At 41.0% G+C, this 12971-nt stretch overlaps 2 protein-coding genes across 2 annotated transcripts; one reads left to right on the top strand and one right to left on the bottom strand.

Moving 5' to 3' along the window:
* Positions 1-2110: 2110 nt before the first annotated feature.
* alg10 (ALG10 alpha-1,2-glucosyltransferase) lies at positions 2111-5548 on the bottom strand. The gene is made up of 3 exons (XM_021563388.3): positions 5145-5548; positions 4596-4793; positions 2111-4131 (listed from the first exon to the last, which is right to left on the bottom strand). Exons 1-3 carry the CDS (start codon positions 5307-5309, stop codon positions 3073-3075), a joined length of 1422 nt encoding a protein of 473 aa, XP_021419063.2. The 5' UTR covers positions 5310-5548; the 3' UTR covers positions 2111-3072.
* tprkb (Tp53rk binding protein) lies at positions 5538-11055 on the top strand. Its single transcript, XM_021563390.3, has 4 exons — positions 5538-5968; positions 6086-6208; positions 6312-6488; positions 10826-11055. The coding sequence occupies exons 1-4, from the start codon at positions 5828-5830 to the stop codon at positions 10904-10906; spliced, it is 522 nt and encodes a 173-aa protein (XP_021419065.2). The 5' UTR covers positions 5538-5827; the 3' UTR covers positions 10907-11055.
* Positions 11056-12971: the final 1916 nt, after the last annotated feature.

Here is a 12971-nt window from a genome sequence, read left to right as displayed (position 1 = left end):
TTACTTTTAGATCAATGGCTGTCGACACAGTAACATGCAATTCGAGACTGAAGGAGAAGACGCATCCGTTGACTTAAAATATGAGAGGTATTTTCTGGAGATATATAGAATGTAACATGAGCAAAACCTTTTAGTGAACAGGCAATACACAATGTTTGAATCAATTTTCTGACCGATGCATGCTACCTACATTTGGATCGGTTTGGTGTCCGTGGACAGATGCAGTTGTATCTTAAACACTTGAATCGGGCACCGATGCATATCGGAGAATCATTACAACCCTAGTAGAGAGCATACTTGATTACTCTATTGACATCAGTGCTGGTAGGAAGAGCACTTCACAACACTAACGTTATAGCTTAAGCTACAAGACAATCAATATCTCATTTACAGTAGGCTTGTTTATTCTTGTTTCTCTTCACAACCAGTCACAAATTCTGATATACAGTTCCATTTACACACTTCATATAATTCTTGTCAAACCTTTTTGTATATTCTATCAAAGCAATATTTTTCCATCAAGCTAATCGTGCACAATTCAACATTGAGTTCATATGTAAACTCAGCAACAACAAAACACGTTCCCTGACTGTCAACTACGTTTATTTTCAGCAAACTTAACATGTGTAAATATTTGAAAAAATATAACAAGATTCAACAACTGAGACATAAACTGAACAAGTTCCACAGACATGTGACTAATAGAAATTGAATAATGTGTCCCTGAACAAAGGGGGGTCAAAATCAAAAGTAACAGTCAGTATCTGGTGTGGCCACTAGCTGCAATAAGTACTGCAGCGCATTTCCTCATGGACTGCACCAGATTTGCCCGTTCTTGCTGTGAGATGTTACCCCACTCTCCCACCAAGGCACCTGCTAGTTCCCGGACATTTCTAGGGGGGAATGTCCCTAGCCTTTACCCTCGATACAACAGGTCCCAGACGTGCTCAATGGAATTGAGATCCGGGCACTTCGCTGGCCATGGCAGAACACTAACATTCCTGTCCTGCAGGAAATCACGCACAGAATGAGCAGTATGGCTGGTGGGATTGTCATAATGGAAGGTTTATGTCAGGATGAGCCTGCAGGAAGGGGACCACATGAGGGAGGAGGAGGTCTTCTCTGTAACGCACAGCGTTGAGATTGCCTGCAATGACAACAAGCTCAGTCCGATGATGCTGTGACTCACCGCCCCAGACCATGACGGACCCTCCACCTCCAAATCAATCCCACTCCAGAGTACAGGCCTCGGTGTAACGCTCATTCCTTCAACGATAAACGCGAATCTGACCATCACCCCTGGTGAGACAAAACCGCGACTCGTCAGTGAAGAGCACTTTTTGCCATTCCTGTCTGGTCCAGCGACGGTGAGTTTGTGCCCATAGGCAACGCTATTGCCGGTGATGTCTGGTGAGGACCTGCCTTAAAACAGGCCTACAAGCCATCAGTCCAGCCTCTCTCAGCCTATTGCAGACAGTCTGAGCACTGATGGAGGGATTGTGCGTTCCTGGTTTAACTCGGGCAGTTGTTGTTGCCATCCTGTGCCTGTCCCGCGGGTGTGATGTTCGGATGTTCCGATCCTGTGCAGGTGTTGTTACATGTGGTCGGCCACTGCGAGGACATACAGCTGTCTGTCCTGTCTCCCTGTAGCACTGTCTTAAGTGTCTCACAGTACGGACATTGACGTTTATTTCTGCAGTCCTCATGCCTCATTGCAGCATGCCTAAGGCATGTTCACAGGGACCCTGGGCATCTTTCTTTTGTTTTTTTTCCCAGAGTCAGTAGAAAGGCCTCTTCTGTGTCCAAAGTTTTCATAACTGTGACCTTAATTGCCTACCGTCTGTAAGCTGTTAGTGTCTTAACAACCGTTCCACAGGTGCATGTTCATTAATTGTTTATGGTTCTTTGGACAAGCACAGGAAAGTGTTTAAACCCTTTACAATGAAGATCTGTGAAGTTATTTGTATTTTTACGAATTATCTTTGAAAGACAGGGTCCTGAAAAAGGGACATTTCTTTTTTTGCTGAGTTTATATTCACAAACTATTAGACCACCACCTTGTGGTGAAATTGGTGTATGAAAGCGGCAAAAATGTACTCAACAATATTAGTATGACATTAATAATTTTATTGCGTCACTTCATTTGATCATTTCAGCCCAGGGACAGCCATACAGGGACAATAAAAGATCAGCAACAGACAGGTAACGATGCAGGTAGAAAATACAGTTTAAAGTAATCAATTCTGACCAAATAAACATTTCTGAAGCTAATGTACACACTACTTTTGAAGAATCTACATGTGTTATTAAAGACAATGATTGAATAAACTGACTTGAATAGTTAAGCGACTGGATGATATCTTAGGCCTAAAGGACAGAGAAGGATTCTGCAATTTTAGGGCAACCAAACACACTCAAGAAACACAAAGAAGTTCAAGAACATTATTCAAGGGATCGCAGTTGGGGGCAGGATTGAGATAATCTAAAATACAGTAGAAAGAAAAAAGATGATTCTAACCCATTGTATGTCACAGCTTTACTCTTCAGAATATTGCAGCAGAATGTAAACACAGATGTTTGTTTACATTGTTTATGGATGCTATTTCCAGTATAGAATAGGGAAATACAGACAAATTAATTTATTTGAATACAGTCAGGGATGTTATATGTTTACAAAGAGAGCCACATCATTTCGTATAACTCTACCATAGAGTTAAATTAAGATAAGTCATGAATGTTCTTCATTTGCAGAAAACTTTTTTTTTTAACCATACAGTATAATACACAGATTGCTGCTTTACAATTTGGCTTTTACATTTTTTTGGCCTCTTCCTCCATCCAAATTACAGAATTCAATGTACAAATCACAGTTCAAATGTAGATTATAAACGTCTTGTGCTTTTCAAAGTATTCTTCACATGAAATGCATTCTCTCACATGTTGGGCCATGTTTTTTTTTCCTGAGTATGATCTCATCACAACAGGAAAAACTCCTGGCCCTACTCATTTAAAATAGAAAAAGTATAACCTATAGTTTTTCCAAATGACTGGGTTCCTCCTGTTCAGGTCAGGCTACCACATAAACCTCTGTACAGCCGGACTATTTGGCCATTGAAAAGTCTTGTTGACGAAGATGTAGAGTGTGGCTGCGTTGACGGCTGTATAGAGCAGGAACTCCAGCACCAGTCTGGTGAGGGAGGGCAGGGGCATGTGGAGGCGGTAGAGCAGGTACGGAACAATAAAGTACCTGAACTCTAGCAGCTTCTGAGGCACTGTGGCCGCCAGCAGACACACCAGGAACGCCAGGATCCAGAACAACGACCGGGATTTCAGAGTGTCCACGAAGTTCCACGCTGCAAACACGTATGCCGGGATGAGGGCAAAACGCACCGCCTCGTGCTTCTGGAAGATCCTCTTCCACACATAGAAGGGGAAGTGTCTGTTGTCAGCCAGGAGGTACTTGTGCACGAAGGTGAACTTCCACACTAGGAGCAGGCAGAGTCCTGTGATCACTAAGTAGAGCAGTGGCTGCTTCTTGAGGGTCTGGAGGAAGCGGATAGCTCGGTGGTAGCACAGCGACGTGGGGATGGAGAAGAAGAGGGCAAAGGAGAAGAAGTAGAAGAGCTGAGGGAAGTTGAGACAGGCCTCGTGACTGGTTCTGTCCCCGATTACAATCCCATCATTCAACACGATGAACGCGATAAAACCCACGGCAACAAGAATGTACGGCCACGCGACTAGCGTCACAGCCTTCACGTGATTGGCTGTGGTCAGGAATTCCAACAGGAAACGCATCACTCTCTTCACCCCACTTACGGAGAAAGGTATCTGACAGGGCAACTTGTCATCCTTCTTCTTTGACTGTTCCGTCCTCCAGGTTTCATCCATCTTGTTGGCCACCACCGTGGCGGCACAGAACGCCACCCAGATGATGTTTGTCTGGCGGAAGAATATGGCGAAGACGCCGAGGAGTGCCGAGGCTTTGTGACAGCCATACAGGGTCATGAGGTACGTGAAGAGGATGAAGAAAGTAGATCCGGCATCTGTGTAGTAAAGGAAGTTGAAGAAGTAGAGCACGGGGAAGGTAGACAGGGACAGGGCTGAGAGAACTCTGCGAGAGGCCGTCTTAGTCTGAAAGAGAAACCATGGTTGTTATGACTAACAAAATGAATGCAATTGAAGCTTTAAGGGCATTCAATCATTTTTTTCAAGGTCTTAATTTATACCGAAATGATTTGCGTAAGGTGAGTAAAAGTTGTACTGGAGCAAAAGCCATGTCTACATAAAAACAAAGCTTAGTACAATATAAATGTAATATATTTCAACACTAACTTCCTTTTCACCCAAGTTTAAACAAATCTAAACATTGACATAGATTCAGAATTAATCCTAACATATTGCTCAACATACCCAACCATTATTCCCTGAACCAGATTTAGCTGACAGAACAAAACACCAACTAAACACAATTAATGAAAAATATACCACATCACAAATGCTAGTGCGCACATTGAAGCTTTCCAGAACAGGAGTTTGCCACCCTTGGGGATGTTATAAATGTAATAACATGTAATACCATTAAATACCATTATTACCTTCTCTTTGAGGTGGAGCTTGCAGATGATGAGATAGAGCAGGTAGAGGATGCCACAGTTGAAGAGGAGGTTGATGAAGCGCAGCATTGCGGTAGAACACACTACCTTCCCCGTGAGGTCCACGAGCCACACCACTGGCTTGATCACGCCCACTGACGCCAGGTACAGGCCAGGAAGCGTGGTGATCATTGGGTCCCACTGGAACAACAAAGAGAAAGGAATAAGTACCCGTTAAAGAGCCTCTACTACAGCATTTAATTCAAAAGGGTTCATGTTATTAAAACTAGACAGATGCCAAATGGTTTAGTTATATATAGGGCTATATACCACTGCAGAATTACAATGCTTTTCAGGATTCAGGCATGGTATCCACAATAATGACTAGCGAGAGTAATCTGTCTGTGTTCATAGTCACAGATGGTTTAGAGAGGGGTTAAAAAGTCTAGCTAGCATTCTGTCACAATATTCCAAGGACAAGCGTTGCGTTAATCCGACAAGCAAACAATGTAACAAAATCAAGGAAATTTCATTGACAGAGCAAAATGATACCTCGTTGAACTTCCCGTAGCAGTATTTCTGAGCTTGACGGACGTGAAATATTTCGTCCATGTAGGGCTCCCTTTGCTCCCGAGTTATTTTGGAGAAAAGGAGACATGAAACCAAAAAGTTGGTGCTGCAGAGAGCAGTGAAAATGTACCCTTCGAATTTCTCCATCTTCACCTAGAAATTCCCGAACGAACGCGAAAATCAATCTAAAATTAGCTAGATATTTATATATGGTGTACGCAACATACGTTTAATTTCATGTTAACTACAGATGAAATGTATAAAAAATGACAAAAAATACAGATATTTTAATCTAGCTAAAAAGCGAACGGAAGAGTTACATTTTTTGACAGTTTGGTGGTCCCGTCAGTGGAAGGTAGTCCGTACAGAAGCTGTTTAAAAATTCTAAGTTCCTATCAATATCATTTCACAAATTATTGAATTGCTTCTCTGTCGTACAATCGTTTTAAAAATGCGAGTATATCTAATATATTTTATTTCATAATAAGTATTGACAATTATTAGGTATAGCATAAATATTTTTAGTCGTGTAAAACCGGAACCTTTCAGATTAATTGTGTTACCTTGTTTTTGTTCCCTGTGTATTTCTTTTTTTTAACCACGTGAGATGGTCTAACTGAAATGTTCGAGTCTTTTTTTATCCACAAATTCGTTTTTCTTCAGTTATGTATTCAACTCAGGAATTGGAACTCTTTCCTGATCGTACTGTAACTCAGTTGCTATTCAAAGATGTCAAAAACGCTGCAGAATTGAGGAAAAATGCCATGGAAGGAAAGATTAATGGTGCCTTGATAAACCCGTCTATGGTGAGACAATGTAGCTAGCTAGCTAGCTAGCTAGAAATGTTGGTTTGATGTAATGTATGAATGCTTGACTGAAGTTGATTTAATGATCCACAAACTGATGATTTGAAATGTTTGCAGATAGTGAACCCCTTCCAAGTGCTAGTGGCAGCAAACAAGGCAGTTCATTTACATAGTACTGGAAAAATGAAGACAAGGAGTTTATATTCCGAAATCATCTACAACCTTTCACCCACTAATAATGTAAGTAGCCTCTAAATGTATCACACACACACACACATATATGTTGACACTCCTTTCAAAGTAATATCCCATCCCAATGTCTTTGACATATATTTTCCTTTAGATTTCAGAGGCCTTCAAGAGGTTCGGGATGTCAGACAGTGACAGTGCTGTTCTCATAGTTCTAGTCCATCTCAAAGAGGAGATGCAGCACATGACTGACATCATTGCCAAGGTGGATGGACAACAGATCCCAGTTGAAGATGTCTCCATGTTGACCGACCCTGCTAAGGTCAAAAAGGTTGGTCTTGTTTTTCCTGGAGTGTTGGACGCACACACACACACTAATATAATATATACAGTGCCTTCAGAAAGTATTCAGACCCCTTGACTTTTTCCACATTTTGTTACGTTACAGCCTTATTCGAAAATGTTTTTCTTTTTTAAATCCTCAGCAATCTACACACAATACCCCATAATAATAAAGTGAAAACAGGTTTATTAAAAGTCAAAAACATAAATACCATGTTTTCATAAGTATTCAGACCATTTGCTATGAGTCTCAAAATTGAGCACAGGTACATCCTGTTTCAATTGATCATCCTTGAGATCCTACAACTTGATTGGAGTTCACCTGGGGTAAATTCAATTGATTTGACATGATTTGGAAAGGTACACACCTGTCTATATAAGGTCCCACAGTGGATGTCAGAGCAAAAACCAAGCCATGAGGTCAAAGGAATTGTCCGTAGAGCTCTGAGACAGGATTGTGGCGAGGCACAGATCTGGGGAAGGGTACCAAAACATTTCTGCAGCATAGAAGTTCCCAAGCACACAGTGGCCTCCATCATTCTTAAATTGAAGAAGTTTGGAATCGCAAAAACTCTTCCTAGAGCTGGCCGCCTGGCCAAACTGAGCAATCTGGGGAGAAGGACCTTGGTCAGGGAGGTGACCAAGAACCCGATGGTCACTCTGACAGAGATCCAGAGTTCCTTTGTGGAGATGGGAGAACCTTCCAGAAAGAAAATCATTTCTGCAGCACTCCACCAATCAGGCCTTTATGGTAGAGTGGCCAGACGGAAGCCATTCCTCAGTAAAAAGCACGTGACAGCCCACTTGGAGTTTGCCAAAAGATAGGTGTCTTTTGACAAGATTCTCTGTCTGATGAAACCAACATTGAACTCTTTGGCATGGAGGAAACATGGCACCATCCCTACGGTGAAGCATGGTGGTGGCAGCATCATGATGTGGGGATGTTTTTCAGTGGCAGGGACTGGGAGACTAGTCAGGATCGAGGGAAAGATGAACAGAACAAAGTACAGAGAGATCCTTGATGAAAACCTGCTCCAGAGTGCTCAGGACCTCAGACTGGGGCAAAAGTTCACCTTCCAACAGGGCAACGATCCTAAGCACACAGACAAAACAATGCAGGAGTGGCTTCGAGACAAGTCTCTGAATGTCCTTGAGTGGCCCAGCCAGAGCCCGGACTTGAACCCGATTGAACATCTCTGGACAGACCTGAAAAATAGCTGTGCAGCGACGCTCCCCATCCAACCTGACAGAGCTTGAGAGGATCTGCAGAGAAGCATGGGAGAAACTCCCCAAATACAGGAGTGCCAAGCTTGTAGCGTCATACCCAAGACGATTCGAGGCTGTAATCACTGCCAAAGTTGAAACAAAGTACTGAATAAAGGGTTTGAATATGTATGTAAATGCGATATTTGTTTTTTTATTTTGAATATATTTGCAAACATTTCTGAACCTGTTTTTGCTTTGTCATTGATGAGGGAAAAAAACAATTGAACACATTTTAGAATACGGCTGTAACACAACAAAATGTGGAAAAAGTAAAGGAGTTTGAATATCTGTATGTATTTGGAAAAAATGGCAGAGATTTAGCCAAATGTACATCTCTGTAAACATGTTTTGTTTTGGGCTTGTGATGTTGCAATTGCAAGTACATTTTTTCTATACCTTGTCAAAGCCTTTTTCAACTCCATTCATATGACTCATCTCACTGATACTGACAGTTTATTCTAGAAATGACTGAAATGTTTTCCAATTAGCACTTTTGGAGAGTGAAGAACTAAAGTGTCACCAACTGATTTTTAAATGCACTTTTGGGATGGAACCTTGCTTAAGTACAGTTCTATCTAAGCAATACTGAAGCTCTTTTGGGAAATATAGATGTGGAGTGGCCCCTCGGTATTAAGCAGAGATGCAAACTAGTCACCTTTTGGCGAAATTCGCAGTTTTGAATCCAAAATAGGGGACCTACAGTGTAGATCCGATGAAATAAGTTTGGGAGGGGGGCTTTGGATCACTACTGGCTGTAATCAAACGAGTGATGCGTGTTTGTATGCGAGTGAGTGATGCCTGTTTGGACCAATTCTGGCTGTGTCCAAGGCTCAGCCAATCGTTCACATTACAAAAGAATGCAGCATGCGAATGAAGAAAGAAGAGAAAACCAACTTGCTAGTTACAGCATCAGCGCTCGCTCTGAAAAGACAGCAGAGTGTGGAAAGGCAGTTTGCCAGTTACAGCAGCGCATCCCCTGAACGATAACGAAGAGGTAGGTGAGAAGCCTGACCACGGAGACTGGGGTGAGAAGGTGATGAAGCGTACTTCATGACCTGTAACCGAAAAACAATGGCATTTGGAAAGTTTGAGGTGAGGGAGAAGGTGTGGTGGAACAGGAATTGTTAGCATTGTTAAGTATCTTGCTAGCTGGATCGAATTCTCCGTTAGCTAGCCAGAGAAATGTTGAGCAACATTATCCAATTTAGCTGATCAAATTATTGAGTTTATTGTGTGAAAATTAGCTGACTAATAAAGTCAGACAGCTAGCTAGCTAACGTTACACCATCAGATGAGCTAACGTTAGTAACCTAACCAATTCACAGTATTAACTGGTATATGACTCCTTGTCGTTCCTCAAGTTATAACACCGTAGTTGCTTACTGGACCCTGGCAATCTGTGTGAAATGTTAACTAGCTAACAAACTATCTGTGAACCAATGTTTTCTACAGTATGTGGTTAATTTTTAGAATGAGAGAAATGGGTGTAAATGCGGCGTTGCTTGTTAAACAAGTGGTTTCAGGGATCAAGTGTAGCTGGAGCTGGGCCTGGCTGTCAGACTTCCGCCAAAGTCTGTCACGACTTCCGCCAAAGTCTGTCACGACTTCCGCCAAAGTCTGTCACGACTTCCGCCAAAGTCTGTCACGACTTCCGCCAAAGTCTGTCACGACTTCCGCCAAAGTCTGTCACGACTTCCGCCAAAGTCTGTCCCTCTCCTTGTTCGGGCGGCATTTGGCAGTCGACGTCACCGGTCTTCTAGCCATCGCCGCTCCACTTTTCATTTTCCATTTGTTTTGTCTTGCTTTCCTGCACACCTGGTTTACATCTCCTCTTAATTGTGTGTATTTATCCCTCTGTTCCCTCCATGTCTGTGTAGGGTACTCATGTCTGTTTGTCCACTCATCTCTGCTCTCCTGCAGCCTGTAATACAGTGCAGTGTAGCCCAAAGATATTGCTTTTGTTGTGTCGAACTTGATATTACACTTTTGTATGAGTGAGGGGGAGTATCAAATGTTTTACTCAGTAAATGTTATTTTTGCACACATAGCTTTGTGCACTTGATCAATATCTACTATAGTGGCCACTACAATAGAGCAAAAATAGCATTGTTTGTTTCATTCTATTTTTACTTTAAGATGTTTTTTCCCAAGTGCAATATTTAGATTGTGTGTGTGGTCACACACTTTCTATTATAAAGGCTGCCATGGCTAACTGCAATATTAGTGTATTGTTTTTTTATCAAGACTTGAGTGTCATATGCAGTAAGTCTAGGCAACAAATAACATTGGATTGCTTTCTTCACATTTTTTAGCTGTGACTTTCATTCACATTAACCACTTTTTTATTTATTTTACACACAGAGACTGATCTTGTAGATCATCTTCTTTGTTGTTTAATTAGTAAAACTAATTCACTAACTTAAAATGAGTTAATTAGTTTTGCATGTTTCAGTGCAACAAAAAAAAGTGTCACTTTTTTGGGCCCTCAACAGTTGGCATCCCTGATTGAGACTCGCCAATACACAAACGCTCCCTTAGATAAACGTGTCTGTTCTTTTTGCAACGATGGATCCGTTAAAACAGAAACTCATGCCTTGCTTTACTGTAGGTTACACAGCGACATTAGGAATGATCTATTAAGTCAACTGTCAAGCCAGAATAAACATGAAAAAAGTAAATTGTGTGTTTCTATCAGGTAACGATAATGTAAAGGATTGCACCAAAGCCTGCCACCTTATCCTCCGATGGAGACTTTTCTTTTTAAGGACCTAAACACCCTTTTATCTACTGCATCTGCATACATGTATATAAATGATGTCATGTATAATAACTGATAGCAATAATGTATAGATTTTCATGTATTATAAATGACTCCAAATGAAATATTGTACCATGTTTGACTGACTGCTTTTAGTGCCTCAACTCTTTGACTGGTCCACAATGTGTGTTTTTTTTTTTTAAGTCTGTATTTTGTACTGTAAAGCTATTGTATCATTGTGGAGTGACACTTTTTAATTCATATTTCTAACTCACCATGCTCTTGTTTTTTTTTCTCTCCAGCTGTACAAAACCACACCCCAGGAGGATACGTGTCTACTGGATGCTGTTGTCTGCAGGATGGCAACCAAAGATGTCATGTAGCTCAGCAAGAAACATGGCAGCAAATGGAACCCTTCCTGTTATGTCATTTGTTGTTGTTGTTGAGCGTTTCATATTGATGTTGTTGTTGCACAATGTCATACATCAAATGTTTCCCTCCTCGAATATGTTATTAAACATGTTTATTTTTAGTTTTTGTATGACTTGTTAATTTACACACCAGCCATGTTGAATCTGGTTAGAAAGTGACATACGTAGGAGTACCAACCTTAGTGGTTAGTGTCTATAGCTAGGTTCCCATCCAATTGGCTACAGATTTTCATGCAAATACTCTAAAATCTGCATTGTACCCAATAAATTCACATGTACCCAATAAAAAATGTAGATGGATTGCCATCGCATTTTCAACTCAACTGATGGTTTTGTCAAGAAATTGCATTATATAGCGAACGTGCCCACCGTTATGGCCACTCTGGCCTTGGCACTGCGCTGTAGCCTACAGTTCGCATATACAGTGCGGGTATTGTCTACATGATGAGATTTTTTATGGGCAAATTAGCAAAATTATTTGTATTTATCAAATGGCAGCCAAGCATCGATCATCATGTCAGCAGAATAAGACCCTGGATATTTATTGGAAAGGAGCGTCAATCTCATCACCGTGCACTTTCACCACCCTGTTAAATTAATTGATTTAGCCTGACACCTTGATCACACCGACAGCGTCGTTGCATTTTGGTACACCAGAAGTGCATTCATGTCTAAGGGAACGCTCCGTTTGCCTTGCAGCATTGTGTTGAAGAGACATTTGCAGTGCATTCCATTCGAAATGAATGCACTTCTGTTGCTGTTACGCCTCGATCACACAGACAGTATATGCATGCAACACACAGAACCTACTGAAACTGCCTCTGAAACGCAATGCTGCAAGGCAGTTGTCGGTCTGATCGAGCGTAAACCGTGGCAGATTGCCTCGAGGGTTGGAAAACAAAGACATCCAAATTTACTACAAAAATAATCACATGGATTTCGAAATAAAGGTAAAAATAAAATAAAAATCATAGTGACAAGAACACCAATTAATTATCAGAAACTATGTCACAGATGTATTTGACCAAACTACTGTAAATAATATATATAATTATGCTGTGCATTTCATTTCTCAAATACTGCAAATGCAGATGTTGAATCATAATTCTATCAAATATATATGAACATACTGTTCAATTTTTTATTTTTACCTCATATGAACAGAATAGACATAAAAAAACACAATCCCACCTCCTGGTAGAGTTCATCCTTCTCAAAATAAAAAAGCATCACTTCGGTGTCTAAGTTTTTCATCTGGGATCCCTCGTGGTTCAGTATGATTCCCCTCCATCCCATCTATAGTCTGTACAGTGTCCCCAGTCCCATAGCTGAACAGCAATAGCCCTGTGTGTTACAGAAGCTCCATTTATACCTGGTGCTAACGTGTACTTTCTCCTGATTTTGTCCACATTCTGATTGTGCCCACATTTGTAGACAAGTGTCGACAATCAAAATACACATTGGGAACTGATTGTAGTTATATCATTCTGGCCATGTCTAGACAGTTAATGCAGTTTTTGTATTCTGATAATGGAATTACAAACACATCATGCAGCTACACCTACATTTAAATGTGTCTCCCTTGTCCATATTGTGTCCGGAATCGGATTCCCTTTTGCTGCGCTATATTCAAATGCCAGTAAGCATTGCAAACGGTGGCAAAGGCAAAATATGAGGTGGCATAGGCAACATTTTATAAGAGCCATGAATGCTGATTGGATGACAGCCGTGGTATATCAGTATACCTCGGGTATGACAAAACATGTATTTTTACTGCTCTAGTTATGTTGGCAGCCAGTTTATAATAGCAATAAGGCACCTCAGGGTTTTGTGGTATATGGCCAATATACCACGGCTAAGGGCTGTGTTGTATTTTTTTCACCCAATTTATAACTTAAATCCAATGATAGGTTTGAAATATTTGTTTGATTTCACGTTGAATTCACTTTAGCAAATGTAAAACAAAACTAGATGTTGAACTGACATCTGTGCCCAGTGGGTAGGAATGTATTTGCTC

This window comes from Oncorhynchus mykiss, chromosome 15 (genome assembly GCF_057628025.1).
Source record: "Oncorhynchus mykiss isolate SJ-2025 chromosome 15, ASM5762802v1, whole genome shotgun sequence".
Taxonomy (NCBI): Eukaryota; Metazoa; Chordata; class Actinopteri; order Salmoniformes; family Salmonidae; genus Oncorhynchus; species Oncorhynchus mykiss.
The sequence above is the reverse complement of the archived record's forward strand: the minus strand, read 5'-3'. Positions and strand labels throughout refer to the sequence as shown.

Excerpts from the sequence above, each read along its gene's own strand:
- tprkb (XM_021563390.3), top strand. The coding sequence starts at position 5,828 with ATGTATTCAACTCAGGAATTGGAACTCTTTCCTGATCGTACTGTAACT. Across the intron at positions 5,969-6,085 it reads CCTTGATAAACCCGTCTATG|ATAGTGAACCCCTTCCAAGT; the intron begins GTGAGACAATGT and ends AAATGTTTGCAG. Across the intron at positions 6,489-10,825 it reads ACCCTGCTAAGGTCAAAAAG|CTGTACAAAACCACACCCCA; the intron begins GTTGGTCTTGTT and ends TTTTCTCTCCAG.
- alg10 (XM_021563388.3), bottom strand. The coding sequence starts at position 5,309 with ATGGAGAAATTCGAAGGGTACATTTTCACTGCTCTCTGCAGCACCAAC. Across the intron at positions 4,794-5,144 it reads GCTACGGGAAGTTCAACGAG|TGGGACCCAATGATCACCAC; the intron begins GTATCATTTTGC and ends TTGTTGTTCCAG. Across the intron at positions 4,132-4,595 it reads AGCTCCACCTCAAAGAGAAG|ACTAAGACGGCCTCTCGCAG; the intron begins GTAATAATGGTA and ends TTTCTCTTTCAG.